Source organism: Blennius ocellaris, assembly GCF_963422515.1.
Source record: "Blennius ocellaris genome assembly, chromosome: 16".
Taxonomy (NCBI): Eukaryota; Metazoa; Chordata; class Actinopteri; order Blenniiformes; family Blenniidae; genus Blennius; species Blennius ocellaris.
Genome location: NC_137665.1, coordinates 25,436,534 through 25,452,268, shown reverse-complemented (window position 1 = coordinate 25,452,268; position 15,735 = coordinate 25,436,534). Strand labels below are relative to the sequence as shown.

General features: G+C 46.8%; 1 protein-coding gene across 1 annotated transcript in view; it reads left to right on the top strand.

Annotated features, from left to right (window-relative positions):
• Positions 1-14,564, top strand: part of LOC308141820 (mitochondrial adenyl nucleotide antiporter SLC25A23-like) — a 50,824-nt gene extending 36,260 nt beyond the window's left edge. The window contains exons 6-10 of the mRNA XM_080512047.1: positions 4,070-4,222; positions 4,408-4,521; positions 5,715-5,882; positions 13,862-14,012; positions 14,095-14,564. Of these exons, the coding sequence (XP_080368173.1) occupies positions 4,070-4,222; positions 4,408-4,521; positions 5,715-5,882; positions 13,862-14,012; positions 14,095-14,276 (768 nt within the window). The 3' untranslated portion in view covers positions 14,277-14,564. The remainder of the gene's footprint in view (positions 1-4,069; positions 4,223-4,407; positions 4,522-5,714; positions 5,883-13,861; positions 14,013-14,094) is intronic.
• The last annotated feature ends 1,171 nt before the right edge of the window (positions 14,565-15,735 follow it).

Below are 15,735 nucleotides of genomic sequence, written 5' to 3'. Positions count from 1 at the left end.
ACTGATACAACGTCCGCATAACTGCAGACGCTGCACCGATCCGCCTGTCGATCTCACGCTCCATCTTTCCCCCACTCGTGAACAAGACCCCAAGATACTTAAACTCCACCTGTGACAAGGGTACTCCACCGACCTGGAGGGGGCAAGCCACCTTTTTCTGGTGGAGAACCATGGCCTCGGATTTAGAGGTGCTGATCTTCATCCCAGCTGCTTCACACTCGGCTGCGAACCGTGTCAGTGCACGCTGAAGGTCCAGGTTTGATGGGGCCAACAGAACCACATCATCTGCAAATGGCAGAGATGAGATCCTGTGGTCCCCAAACTGGACCCCCTCCGGCCCCCGGCTGTGCCTAGAAATTCTGTCCATATATATGATGAACAGAACCGGTGATAAAGGACACCCCTGCCGGAGGCCAACGTGCACTGGGAACAGGTCCGACTTACTGCCGGCAATGTGAACCAAATTCCTGCTCCGGGCATACAAGGACCGAACAGCCCTCAACAAGGGATCCCGGACTCCGTTCTCCCGGAGCACCCCCCACAGGACATCTCGGGGGACGCGGTCGAATGCCTTCTCCAGATCCACAAAACACATGTGGACTGGCTGGGCGAACTCCCATGAACCCTCAAGCACCTGGTGGAGGGTATAGAGCTGGTCCAGTGTTCCACCACCAGGACGAAAACCGCATTGTTCCTCTTGGATCCGAGGTTGGACTAACGGCCGGACCCTCCTCTCCAGTACCCTGGAATAGACTTTCCCGGGGAGGCTGAGGAGTGTGATCCCTCTGTAGTTGGAACACACCCTCCGATCCCCCTTCTTGAAGAGAGGGACCACCACCCCGGTCTGCCAGTCCAGAGGTACTGTCCCCGCCCGACACGCGATGTTGCAGAGACGAGTCAACCACGACAGTCCCTGCACATCCAGAGACTTAAGGAACTCTGGGCGAATCTCATCCACTCCCGGTGCCTTGCCACCGAGGAGCTTCACAACAACCTCGGTGACTTCAGCTTGGGTAATGGACGAGTCCACCTCTGAGAACCCAGCTTGTGCTTCCTCAATGGAAGACGTGGTGGTGGGATTGAGGAGATCCTCGAAGTATTCCTTCCACCGCCCAACAATGTCCCCAGTTGAGGTCAACAGCTCCCCACCTCCACTGTAAACAGTGTTGGTGGAGAACTGCTGAAGCCCAATAACAGAACACCGCTCGGGTTCAGATCGGGGAGGCCGTTCCTCCCAATCACCCCCTTCCAGGTCTCACTGTCATTGCCCACGTGGGCGTTGAAGTCCCCCAGGAGAACAATGGAGTCCCCAGTTGGGGCACTATCCAGCACCCCTCCCAGGGACTCCAAGAAGGTTGGGTACTCTGAACTGCTGTTCGGTCCATAGGCCGAGACAACAGTCAGAGACCTGTCCCCTACTTGAAGGCGTAGGGACGCAACCCTCTCGTTCACCGGGGTGAACTCCAACACATGGCGGCTGAGCTGTGGGGCAATAAGCAAGCCCACGCCAGCCCGCCGCCTTACACCGCGGGCAACTCCAGAGAAGTGGAGTATCCAGCCCCTGTCGAGGAGCTGGGTTCCAGAGTCCAAGCTGTGAGTGGAGGTGAGCCCGACTATATCTAGACCTGATCTCTCAGCCTCCCTCACAAGCTCAGGCTCCTTCCCCCCCCAGCGAGGTCACATTCCATGTCCCAAAAGCCAGATTCTGTGTCCGGGGATCAAAAATATAATCACATAATTACAATTCAATATTCACATTATTAATTGTGCCTGCCTCTTTAAGTGGCATCGCACAATTATTACTATCCTGAGAAATTGACGTTTTTTTTTGCTTTTTTGGTACCATTTGGAGTAGGTACACAAAAAGCATATCAAAACGTGCCGAATTGTTGGGATCTATTCAGATAAGGGCTAACGCAAACGGTTTCCCAGCAAAATGTAAAAAACGGCATAGAATTTCCCATCCGCTATGAATGGGAGCCGAGAAAAAATCCACCAAAAATGTATTTCTTTTTCTACGCCACATCACATCGCCAAATAAACAGTTACAGACTCGATTTTTGTCTTAAATCCTTGCCACACTTGTCCTCTATTCAGATGTGTACACGACTTTTTTCAAACTTTCACCAATTTTACACTGTGAGCCTTCAAATTTCATAACGTTTCCCCCCGTCTTTCCAGTTTGACATGAGTGTGTATTGGAAAGTCTAGAGTGGAGAGTTTTTTTATTAGAGTGGCAGAAGCTGCTGGATTACAAAAAAAAAAAAAAAAAAATGTCTTTCTCTCATTGCCATGGCCACATTTCTTCGTCTTTCTCATCATATTATACAACAGAACGTAGCTACAGGCCTTGTGCTTCTCACAAGGGGACACTTTTGTCTCGGAAAGACACGGTTCTCCTACAAATAGACTTAATTGGCAGCAAGTTCAGGATTTTCTCCCATCCACTCCAATGTATTTTGAGGAGCCATTTTCCCCCTCACACCCAAAAGTTGAGACATTTGTCTCAAGTCCTCACGCGGAGACGGAACATTGTGAGGACATGAGAAGCTCACATACATCCTTCAACTTCTTTTGATGCTGAAGACATTTTTCACCCAAGTGTCATGGCTCTCCAACTATAAGAAGTTGTTCGGGACCTGCGTATCTCGTTTTCATCCTTTTTTCTCACAGCCTCTGCTACTCAGTGACAGCTGCAGGGGCCTGTGTTGGAATCTGTCTCCAAGGCAACAGACACAGCTAATCAGTCTGCCATTGCAGACTGCAGTACCTAATCTGCCTGGCAACACACACGGCTCCTTTCATAGGGTGGACAAGTAATATTATGGTTGACGAGACAGTGCTCACACACATACACACATACAGTATCTTAGGTAGCATGCTTTTCAGTGCTTTTTAAGGCTGATGCTAATGTTAATTAACATGCTAACAAGTTTGTTCAATTGAGCTCAAATTTGGAGGGTGGCCTAAAGGGGGCGCTGCAATCACAGTTCCCTCGCTAATTAGCCAACCTGCTAAGCTAGTTAGTGTAGCATGTTAGCATGTGAGATAAAACCTGATTCCAGGTCAGTGACACCCAGGAGGTGTCCTCTGTGATTTTCAGGCAAATCGCAGGTGTTAGCATAGCATGCTCACAAGTTTGTTCAAATGAGCTGAAATTTTGAGGGTGGCCTAATTGGGGGGGGGGGGCTACTATCAAGAATCACTAGCTAGTAAGCTGATTCCCGCACACTTTTGATCCCGCCCTAGGCTCACGGTTACGGGGCCAACCCCATATAGTATAGAGCAGGGGGTCCTGGCAGGGGGTCCTCGCGTGGCAGGCACAATAACATTTCCTGTGGGAATTCTATTATTTAGGCCATTTATTTTATAAATTATATTTCTCTGTCACTTTTATTATTCCACCATGAATATCAGAGAACAAGAAAGGAAGATTTTTCCTTGGTCGTTATTATATATATAATATAATAACTATAATTTGGACTAAAATGCCTTTAACTCATTTCTTTTTTTCTCAGCAGCCGACGGCTCCAAGTGCAGATAGTGTGTTGTTGGTTTCCTGCCTGTACATGCGTATTAATGTTGTGTTGTAGGCTGAACTGAGCCCTGGACATAACATGGTACTTTTTTCTATTGCATTCTCCACAAGCTGCCCTAACATTCACACACACTCACAGCATGGGCATGAAGCACATGGTGGGTGTTTGGAGCATTCTCAGTTCAATCCCACAGCCCTGTGTGGGAAGAAGTACTTTTTAGAGGAATGAGTGCAGGGCTGCAAATCTCTTCAAATCAAAACTGTCACTGTGTATTCCCGCCAGCGAGCAGTTACAAGAGAGAAAACCACTCTGATGAGTCACTCTCAACACAGTTTTTTGTATCTTTTTGGTCTGTCATTTCTCATTGCAAAGTAAGGAAAGTATTGTGATATTTTCATCTAAATAGATTTAATTTTAGAAGTGCTCAAATGAGCACTTCTAAGTAGTTTGTATAACCCTTCTGTGTGTGTGTGTGTGTGTGTGTGTGTGTGTGTGTGTGTGTGTGTGTGTGTGTGTGTGTGTGTGTCCAGGTGCACGGCTTGTCATCTCGGGGGGTCAACCTGTGGTCTGGGCTCAGAGGAATGGTCAAGGAGGGAGGCGTTGGCTCCCTCTGGAGGGGAAATGGCATCAACATCCTGAAGATCGCTCCAGAATCTGCCATCAAGTTTATGGCCTACGAGCAGGTCAGTGCTCGCCGTGTTTATCACCACGACTTCACGCCATGTGTTGTGAAATGTGAGTTTCAAAGTGAAGCGAAATCGTTTATCTTTGAAGGAAATCCCCTGAAGATGAACCCAGTGATGACTTTGTTCCCACGCTGGCTCTGATGCGCTCCCCTCGGCTAATGTTGTGACCTGTGTTCCTCCAGATCAAGAGGCTGATCAGGGGCAGTAAGGACGGGGCCAGTCTGAGGGTCCAGGAGCGGTTCATCGCAGGCTCTCTGGCCGGAGCGACGGCCCAGACCATCATCTACCCCATGGAGGTCAGTCCAAACTCTGAACTCACCTGGAGTCCTGCTCTCAGGCCTGTGGGAGTCTGCACGGTCCACACAGTGTCTGTGTGGCTGTCACAACATGGAGTCATGGTACTACCTCACATCCATGTCATGTGTGCTGGTTTTAATCAGACTAACATGAAGTACTTCTTCACTACTAATCTCTCACAGCGCACCACTTTCCATTCCCACAGGAATGTCTTTCTGCTATTGACATTGAGGTCTCTTAGTGTCACAATAAAGTGTTTGAGTTGATGTGGTGGTCTCTTTCCTTTAATTAGCCCAGTGGAAAAGCATTTTAAGATTCTTACATTCTCAGATTTGAGCAATCCCATCAGTCCATCAGCTCTTCCACTGTGTCACGTGGCTCTCATCGTGTTTTTTACATAAAGTGCTGCAAATGCTGCAGAGAAATTTTAGGTATGTTATTCTTTTCTATTGTAAGAAAAAGGTTATACAAGGATTCCTGTTTTCAGATGCATCGGGTTACATAAGGTAAGACGACAGTAGATGTCAAGAAATGAGATATTTTAAAGTGTTATTATACCAAAAAAAGAAACATATTGAAGTTAAATAACATCAGCACTTGGTTTCTGTTAGGTTTTAGCTGAGCGGACCCCAAAGCAGAGACAGACAGAGGCAGGGGGGAAATTCAAAATGAGGCTTTTATTAACAAAAATCATGCAGGCAGGAAAAGCAGGGAGCTGGCCAACTGGAGCAGGAACAACGAGCATGAGCTGGATCAAACAGGACGGAGTGGTGCGGAGACCAAGGAGCTTTTATACTGGAGTTGATTGCTTAAACAGGTAAAAAGGTCCTGGTCTGCAGCACCAGGAGCAGTGGGCCACGCCCCCAGCTCACTGCCTGCACAAAAACCAGAAGAGAATGGGGAAACGCAGAAAGACAATGGACCATAACAGTTTCAGTATTCAAAGACGTTTGTTATGATTAAAAAAGATGCAATATTCACAAATATATAAAAGTAGCCATGACTCGGAGGGAAGCAGGTTTGTAAGCCCATGGGGTTTGTGGTCTTTGTGTATTTTGGTGCTGCCACGATCCACCCTGCAAAACAAAAAAAGGGAGAAAATAACTTTCTGATCCTCTTTTCATTCATATTGTTAACGTAAAGGCCATCTTGTGTCTTCCTTTGACTGATGTGAGCCTTTCTTTTTGTCCAGGTGCTGAAAACTCGTCTGACGCTGAGGAAGACAGCACAATACTCAGGCATGGCTGACTGCGCCCGACAGATCTTGAGGACTGAAGGTGCCCGGGCCTTCTACAGAGGCTACCTGCCCAACACGCTGGGAATCATCCCGTACGCCGGCATCGACCTCGCTGTGTACGAGGTGTGTGTGTGTGTGTGTGTGTGTGTGTGTGTGTGAAAACAAAGATTTGATTCCCAGTTGTAGCCAAGGCCTTGACCTTACAATGATTCATTGCAAGTCCTTTATTTGTCACAAAGAACAATTATACATAGAATAATGTGCAGTGAAATGTTTTAAGTACCTGTTCTTCACCAAAACAAAAACAAGCTTTTATGGGATGGAAGAAAAGAAATAAAAATCTTGAACACACATAATTAAATATATAGTATATATGCCATTAATGATAATTAATGGGGAAAAAAAGAAAATTAAGGCACACGAAAGATAAACAATAAATACATGCAAATAGAGGTAATTATTCTTCCTTAAAATCAGAAATGACTAATTCTGAGCAGCATGGGAGCCAGTGTTAGAAATAATATAGTGTACAGTAATATAGTACAAATATTGTACTGTAATGTCATTTCTTTTGTCAGTAGCACAACAGTAACGGATCACTTACTTTTGGCTTTATTAGCATGAAACAAAACCGTTGTCTGCAGTGAAAAGGGGCTCTGTTGCTAATTCATCAACCTCCTGTCTGTTGGAGGAAGAAGCCTCGTTAATTCTGAGTTAACTCCTCCTGACAGAAAATGATCAACCCCAATTTTGTGGGTTGATGCATCATATTAAACTATATGTAAATTAAATTATTGATCTCTATATTTTATTTACAGGGCTGATTATTTTTCAATAAGATGGTTAAAACATGTAAAGTTGCTCAAACCACTAGAGAAGTTCAAAAGAACAAATTGCAAAAAAACCAGAAGTCGAGGTACCCCAAAAATCAAATGAATGTATTAAAAAAAAGACTGAAATAGCTCAAGCATTTTAAAATGTGATTTGGTTTGAGCAGCTTTCTCAACATTGTTAATTGGCTAGAATTGCTAAACATTTCATAAAATTGTAAAAGGACGAAAAGAGTCCAAGCAGCTGCAATACTTAAACATACTGATGCACCGATAACACTTTATTAAAGGACAAGTATGAGTATGAGTACTCACCTTTAACTCAGAGGTCTCAAACGCACACCACGTTTACGCGTACCTGAGTTTTTGCAAAACACGGACCCGCATATCCACCTGGTTCAGAGCTGCTATGAGCAGCCAGGTCTGTAGGGGGCGGTGTAGCAGGAAGCATGAATCCAGGGTAGGCAATCAGAATCCTGGAGAAATACATCACATCACAAATTGTGACGTAAAAATCCACCTCCTCCCCTTTAGATGCAAACAGAGCCATGGAGTCTATCCAGATCTTCACTGTGGCCAGAGTTTTCCGGAATCATTTATGATGAGAAATATCAGTTTTTTTCAAATACTCCGGTACATGTAAACATGGCCTCAGACCCTGGAGGGCTGCAGCCCTGTATGTTTTCCATGTCTCCCTTCTTTAACACACCTGAATGGTTCATCACCACCTTTAGCACAAAGCCTGCTAATGAGCCACTCACTGCAATCAGCCGGTTTGAAGCAGGGAGACGTGGAAAACATGCAGGGCTGCGCCCTCCAGGATGTTTTTTTTTCCTTTTAATGTACACACAGCACCCCATATTGACAGAAAAACACAGAATTGAAGACATTTCAGTTTTTCTTTTTTAATAAATCTGTAAAAATGTCACATGGCCATAAGTATTCAGACCCTTTGCTGTGACACTTGTATATTTACCTCAGGTACTGTCCATTTCTTCTGATCATCCATGAGATGGTTCTACACCTTCATTGGAGTCCAGCTGTGTTTAATTCTAATGATTGGACTTGATTAAGGAAGCCACACACCTGTCTATATAAGACCTTACAGCTCACAGTGCATGTCAGAGCAGATGAGAATCATGAGGTGGAAGGAACTGCCTGAAGAGCTCAGAGACAGAATTGTGGCAAGGCACAGATCTGGCCATGGATACAAAAACATTTCTGCTGCACTTAAAGTTCCCAAGAGCACAGTGGCCTCCATAACCCTTAAATGGAAGACGTATGGGATGACAAGAACTCTTCCAAGAGCTGGCCGTCCAACCAAACTGAGCAATCGGGGGAGAAGAGCCTTGGTGAGAGAGGTAAAGAAGAACCCAAAGATCACAGTGGCTGAACTCCAGAGATGCAGTGAGGAGATGGGAGAAAGTTCAAGAAGGTCAACCATCACTGCAGCCCTCCACCAGTCAGGGCTTTATGGCAGAGTGGCCCGACGGAAGCCTCTCCTCAGAGTAAGACACATGAAAGCCCGCATAGAATTTGCCAAAAAACACATGAAGGACTCCCAGACTATGATAAATAAGATTCTCTGGTCTGATGAGACAAAGATAGAACTTTTTGGCCTTAATTCTAAGCGGTATGTGTGGAGAACCAGGCACCGCTCATCACCTGCCCAACACCATCCCTACAGTCAAGTGTGGTGGTGGGAGCTTCATGCTGTGGGGGTGTTTTGCAGCTGCAGGGACAGGACGACTCGTTGCAATTGAAGGAAAGACGAATGCGGCCAAGTACAGAGATATCCTGGACGAAAACCTTTTCCAGAGTGCTCAGGACCTCAGACTGGGCCGACGGTTCACCTTCCAACAAGACAATGACCCTAAGCACACAGCTAAAATGACGAAGGAGTGGCTTGGGAACAACTCTGTGACGGTTCTTGACTGGCCCAGCCAGAGCCCTGACTTGAACCCAATGGAGCATCTCTGGAGAGACCTGAAACTGGCTGTCCACCAACGTTCACCATCCAACCTGACAGAACTGGAGAGGATCTGCAAGGAGGAATGGCAGAGGATCCCCAAATCCAGGTGTGAAAAACTAGTTGCATCATTCCCAAGAAGACTCACGGCTGTATTAGCTCAAAAGGTGCTTCCACTCAATACTGAGCAAAGGGTCTGAATACTTATGTCCATGTGATATTTCAGTTTTTCTTTTTTAATAAATCTGTAAAAATGTCTACAATTCTGTGTTTTTCTGTCAATATGGGGTGCTGTGTGTACATTAATGAGGAAAAAAATGAACTTAAATGATTTTAGCACATGGCTGCAATTTAACAAAGAGTAAAAAATGTAAGGGGGTCTGAATACTTTCCGTACCCACTGTATGGCGGTGCCCTAGTTTTACCTCACTACTCACTAAATTGTATCGAGGCGCTTTTACCATATTGACCTTCACAAGCCCTGAGCTCCTCCGGCACCGGCCTTTTAATTGTGCCTCAAACCAGGACCCAGACATATGGGGAGGCTGCAGTCACCTCCTACGGCCCCCGTTTGTGGAACAGCCTGCCAGGAAACTCAGGGCTGTAGAGGCCGTTGAGGTTTTTAGAAACCGGTTAAAAGCTCACCTAAAGGGACATCGGAAAGAAAAGAAAAGAAAAATCTTTCTCGTGTGCACACAAAACTATCAGGTGCACACGAGAAACCAGATAGCAGGTAACGTCATTGCTCTGTGATCTCGTAGTTAAAAGGACATTACAAGACTTCGTTGAGCTATATTTCAACCTTGGACTTAATTACAAAGACATAACTGCTTTGCTTGCTCACGTCACCGCCATATTGTGTCAGACAGACATTTAAAACGGATTTAAAGTCTCTAAATCTTTTTCAGCGCAAGGGATACACCTGTTTCCGTCGGCTAGTGACTTTCATTAATGCACAGTTACAAACAACGGGCCAGCTCCATGGGTACAGGTGGATGTACACAAAATGCCAGGAAAACGGATCACATGTGAGGAAAGAAGACGTTCGTTTAATCCTGAATGAACTTGACCCAAGAGGTGTCGAACTTGGAAGAACAAGACGGCTGCATCGCCAAACCTATTTTGCTAAAGGACCCAATTATATTTGGCATCTGGACTCATTTGACAAACTGAAGCCATTTGGCATCTGTATTAACGGCTACATCGATGGGTTTTCCCGGAAAATCGTCGGGATGAATGCATTTCCAACAAGCAGTGACCCCAAAATAGGTGGAGGCAGTTAATAGACAAGGGGGGTGTCCCAGGATTGTTAGAGGCGACCCGGGCACGGAGAATGTCAAAGTCCGAGACTTTCAGCGTTTTCTCCGTCAGAATCTGCAGGACCTCTGCTATTGACCGCTACATTGAAGTAGCAAGCACGGCTAATCAGAGGACAGAGAGCTGGTGGGGCTTCCTCACAAGGGAATCACTGGAGTTTTACATCGCACTGTTTGTTGATCTGAAGGACCGGGGTTTGTTTGACGGTGCCTTTTTGGACAAAAGTCTAATTCAATTTTGCTTCATGGCCATAATCCAGGTAAGCCAAATCCGTACTGTCATTCTGTAATGTTGTTGATGTGATACCCATTAAATGTATCGTCACATTTTATGTAATTTTGGTTGTTTTAATCTGAAAATATTCATTTGGAAATGTATTGATATGGACTAAAAAAAGTTCAGTTATAGGATCTAGAACAGCAAAAGCCATGTGTATCTGATGCACTGACAGCTATTCAGTGTCACCAGTAGGTGGCAGTGTGGTGCCTTACTTCCCCTCTGGGACTCTCTTTATGAGCACACTCTCCTGGACTTCCTCATTCAGCTGAGAGAGGCTCAACGGTCGCTGAACTCATTATTTCTCCTGTTTTATAGGTTGGTGGAGTCATAAAAACTTTGACAATCACCCACACTTGTTGCTGCACATGCAGATTGGATGTTAGATGAACTTGTTTGGAAAACCACTTCAACACAATCAATACTTCCACCAAGTGTAAAAGAAATGTTGATTTTTTTTGTGTATCATGTATGGCTCAAGATAGCGCCGTTGTATTATTTCTTGGGGGGTTGTGACCAAACCACGTCATAGTTTCCAGCACATTTAACCAGCTTTGGTTTAAAAAGGATTTTTAGGTACAGTATATTGTTCATGTGTAGATAAAATTGGATGTTAAAGTTATCGATGTATATTTGTAAGTAATTGAAAGTGTTACGTTTTGTAGTCCTCATCTCGTGCCTTGGTTTTGCTTTTGATATTGTGGATGTTCTGTTGAAATGAAATGTGTATGTGAAAATACATAATGCATGAAAAGAGATGTTTTGAAAATCTGTAAATAAATTTGGCTGAGAGAGGCTCAACGTTCCAGAAGCTATGGTTGCCGAACTCATTATTTCTCCTGTTTTACAGGAAACCTTATCTGTTTACAGGTACTCTGCCTGAGACCTGCTACATTAATTTTATTTCTATTTTAAAGCCGTCCGTGTTTATAACCAATATTAACATGGGCCTATTTCAGTTTTTAGGCTGTCCATCCATCCATCCATCCATCCATTGGCTACCGCTTTATCCGGGGCCGGGTCGCGGAGGCAGCAGTCTAGGCAGAGTTGCCCAGACTTCTCTCACCCCAGACTCTTCCTCCAGCTCTTCTGGTGGCACCCCAAGGCGTTCCCAGGCCATAGAGAGACATAGTCCCTCCAGCGTGTCCTGGGTCTGCCCCGAGGCCTCCTACCGGAGGGACATGCCTGGAACACCTCCCTGGGGAGGCGTCTGGGGGGCATCTGAAATAGATGCCCGAGCCACCTCAGCTGGCTCCTCTCGATGTGGAGGAGCAGCGGCTCTACTCCGAGCTCCTCCCTGGTGGCTGAGCTCCTCACCCTATCTCTAAGGGTGGCTGAGCTCCTCCCCCTATCTCTAAGGGTGACTGAGCTCCTCACCCTATCTCTAAAGGTGTGCTGAGCCACCCTACGGAGGAAGCTCGTTTCAGCCACTTGTTTCCGGGATCTTGTTCTTTTGGTCATGACCTATAGCTCATGACCATAGGTGAGGGTAGGAATGAACATCGTCACGCGATGTTGCAGAGACGAGTCAGCCACGACAGTCCCTGCACGTCCAGAGACTTAAGGAACTCTGGGCGAATCTCATCCACTCCCGGTGCCTTGCCACCGAGGAGCTTCACAACAACCTCGGTGACTTCAGCTTGGGAAATGGACGAGTCCACCTCTGAGAACCCAGCCTCTGCTTCCTCAATGGAAGACGTGGTGGTGGGATTGAGGAGGTCCTCGAAGTATTCCTTCCACCGCCCGACGACATCCCGAGTTGAGGTCAACAGCTCCCCACTTCCACTGTAAACAGTGTTGGTGGAGAACTACTTCCCCCTAAGGCGCCGGACGGTTTGCCAGAATTTCCTCTAGGCCGACCGAAAGTCCTCCTCCATGGCCTCTCCGAACTCCTCCCAGACCCGAGTTTTTGCCTCCACCACAGCCCGGGCTGCGGCTCGCTTGGCCTGCCGGTACCTGTCGATTGCCTCAGGAGTCCTATGAGCTAACAGTGCCCGATAGGACTCCTTCTTCAGCTTGACGGCATCCCTTACTTCTGGTTTCCACCACCGGGTTCGGGGATTGCCGCCATGACAGGCACCAGAAACCCTGCGGCCACAGCTCCGAGCAGCAGCTTCAACAATGGACGTGGAGAACATGGTCCACTCGGACTCAATGTCTCCAGCCTCCCTCGGAATCTGTGAGAAGCTCTCCCGGAGGTGGGAGTTGAAAGCTGCGCGGACGGAGGGCTCGGCCAGATGTTCCCAGCAGACCCTCATAACACATTTGGGCCTGCCGAGTCTATCCGGCCTCCTCCCAGTCCAACGCATCCAACTCACCACCAGGTGGTGATCAGTTGACAGCTCTGCCCCTCTCGTCACCCGAGTGTCCAAGACACGCGGCCAGAGATCAGATGACACGACCACAAAGTCTATCATTGACCTCCAGCCTAGGGTGTCCTGGTGCCACGTGCACTTCTGGACACCCCTGTGCTCCAACATGGTGTTCGTTATGGACAAACTGTGACTAGCACAGAAGTCCAATAACAGAACACCGCTCAGGTTCAGATCGGGGAGGCCGTTCCTCCCAATCGCCCCCTTCCAAGTCTCACTGTCATTGCCCACGTGGGGGTTGAAGTCCCCCAGGAGAACAATGGAGTCCCCAGTTGGGGCACTATCCAGCACCCCTCCCAGGGACTCCAAGAAGGTTGGGTACCATGAGCTGCTGTTCGGTCCATAGGCCGAGACAACAGTCAGAGACCTGTCCCCTACTCGAAGGCGTAGGGACCTGACCCTCTCATTCACTGGGGTGAACTCCAACACATGGCGGCTGAGCTGTGGGGCAATAAGCAAGTGCACACCAGCCCGCCGCCTTACACCGCGGGCAACTCCAGAAAAGTGGAGAGTCCAGCCCCTTTCGAGGAGCTGGGTTCCAGAGTCCAAGCTGTGAGTGGAGGTGAGCCCGACTATATCTAGACCCCCCCCCCCACCCCAGCGAGGTCGCATTCCGTGTCCCAAAAACCAGATTCTGTGTCTAGGGATCGTGTCGTCAAGGCCCCTACCATCGACTGCCACACTACACCCGACCCCCAGGGTAGCCTCTGTGGGTGGTGGGCTCACAAGAGGAGGAGGTGGAGGGGCTCGCGTTGTCCCTTTGGGCTGAGACCGGCCGGGTCCCACGGGCAAGAGCCCCGCCACCAGGCTCACATACGAGCCTCAACCCCAGGGCTGGTTCCAGAATGAGGTCCCGGCTGTGCCTTATCGGGCGACGTCTCTCCTCTCTTTTGTTTTTTTTCCCATGGGGTTGTGTTGAACTGCTTTTAGTGTGACTCGTCACCTAGGACCTGTTTGCCTTGGGGACCCTACTGGGGGGGCATAAAACCCCCGACAACATAGCTCCGAGGATCATTCGGGCACTCAAACGGTATGGTATAAAACCTGAAAGAATGGCTAAAACAGCTGAAAGTATAATTGATTGTCAAAATCGTGTCTTGGGGCCATAAAGGCTGCAGACTTCTGCACTAAATAATGTGACATCAGATGAACTTAGTGAGTAAATCAGTTGTCAACCTGACAGCTCAGCAATGTGTCACAGCAACACGACAACAACACACTTGCATTCAATAAGTTCAGGTTTGCATTAGCAATGTCAGAACAACTGATAAGTTCTGAAATATTTTTTCTCGTCTATCCTCCTTGACTGATTTAATGTTTCACTGTGTATTGATGAAGACGCTGAAGAATGCCTGGCTCCAGAGGTACTGTGTGAATTCCGCAGACCCGGGGGTTCTGGTCCTGTTGGGCTGTGGAACCGTGTCCAGCACCTGTGGTCAGCTGGCGTCCTACCCCCTCGCTCTCATCCGGACACGGATGCAGGCACAAGGTCAGATAAACCAGCACAAAAGTACAGTTCACTGATCCGACATGTCAGCTGCTGAAAACCTCGATTCTTCCTCTCCTTTCAGCCACCACCGATGGTTTACCCAAGCTGACCATGGTCGGACAGTTCAAGTACATCATTTCTCATGAAGGAGTGCAGGGCCTGTACCGAGGAATCACCCCCAACTTCCTCAAAGTCATTCCTGCTGTCAGCATCTCCTATGTGGTGTACGAGCAAATGAAGAAGGTCCTGGGGGTCGGCTACTAGTCTCAGCCTTCCAACACAAAACAGCACTGGCTCAAGAATGAAGTGAGAGAGGAGATGAGTCCGTTTCTTAGTCCTCAGGAAAGGTGAAAGACTTGGAAGATGAGAAAAAGGTCAAGGTAGTACGTTGAATGAAAAGTTGAGGAGATCAAACCCATAAGAGCAACAAATTAACTCCTTTTCGTGAAGGTTAATCAAGGTCAGAATTACCAGGGTTCATGGCGCAACCTCCAGATCCTGACAGGGCTAACATCAACAGCACAGTGTTGAAAGACACAGCTAAATCATTTTATTGGGTTGGTGCGTGGGTCATTGTGTCACGACCATTCCATTAACAAAAACACAGAGAAAAAGAGTGATTATCAAAAAAGTTAAGGATTTTTGATTGACCTTGTGTCCATATGACCCCATGACCATATTAAGGTACTTCAGTCTTCTAACGTAATGGGCAGTGGACACTCAAGCTGCCACGAAAAGTGATTCTGCATTGCTTCACTGAATTTCACTTGTTGTGGAGACACTTAACGTGCACTCAGGTATTTTACACAAAGGAGTCTCAAACCAGTATGTGAACTACAATGGACATTTTCCTCATTAAAATTGAGAAGTGACGTTTTATTTGCTGGCCACAAACAAGCATTGCGACTGTACCTGCTGGAAGCACTCTACTGCATCGACTTTGAATGTGTGGCTGGATGTTGCCTGTAGATGACTGTGAGACGAGAATATTAACCTGGATGAAAGACAAATGCTCCTATCCCGATAGTTTAGTGGCTTGGAATGTGTGGAGCTCTCAGTTATCATTTGGTCACAGCTGAGATTCATCACCCTGTACTTCCATGGTACCAACAGGGACTCGGACACGACAGGTTCTTCCTCAACTCGTCGAAGAAAACAAGCTGATTCTCATCAGACATGTGAAAAAGGCTTTCATTGACAACTCCTGTTCCTGTGTGCTGGACAGGGTGGGACATGTCACCACTTGAATGTATTTGGAATTCAGAGGTTGGAGAAGGGGTCTGCAACATTTCTGAGTCATTACTCCAGGGAAACAAGGTTGAAAATCCCTGTTCCAGATAATCAAATAACTGTAAAGGAAAATAATGGAAATTGGTGAAGGCATGTGCAGAAATGTACTGAAGGTCGTCGTGAATCCATGTTTTGTTTTTGAGGGATTTTTTTTGAATGCTCAGTTTTATAAAGGAAGTAGAAAATCCAGTCCATAAATATGTTTGGAGTTGATATTGTATTGTGTAAACTGCTATTTACGTTGGCTTGAAGAACTTTGATTTCTGATCTGCAATAGATAATCATGACATAATTGGAACTTGAATGTGCTTTTAATGTGAGTCAGTAGTTTCCAAAGGTTTTTCTACAGAAAGCATTAGTCATTTTCATTTTGTGAAAGCCCAACAGAGGACATTCTGTGCACTGGGCAGATAAAAGAGACATATTCCAAACA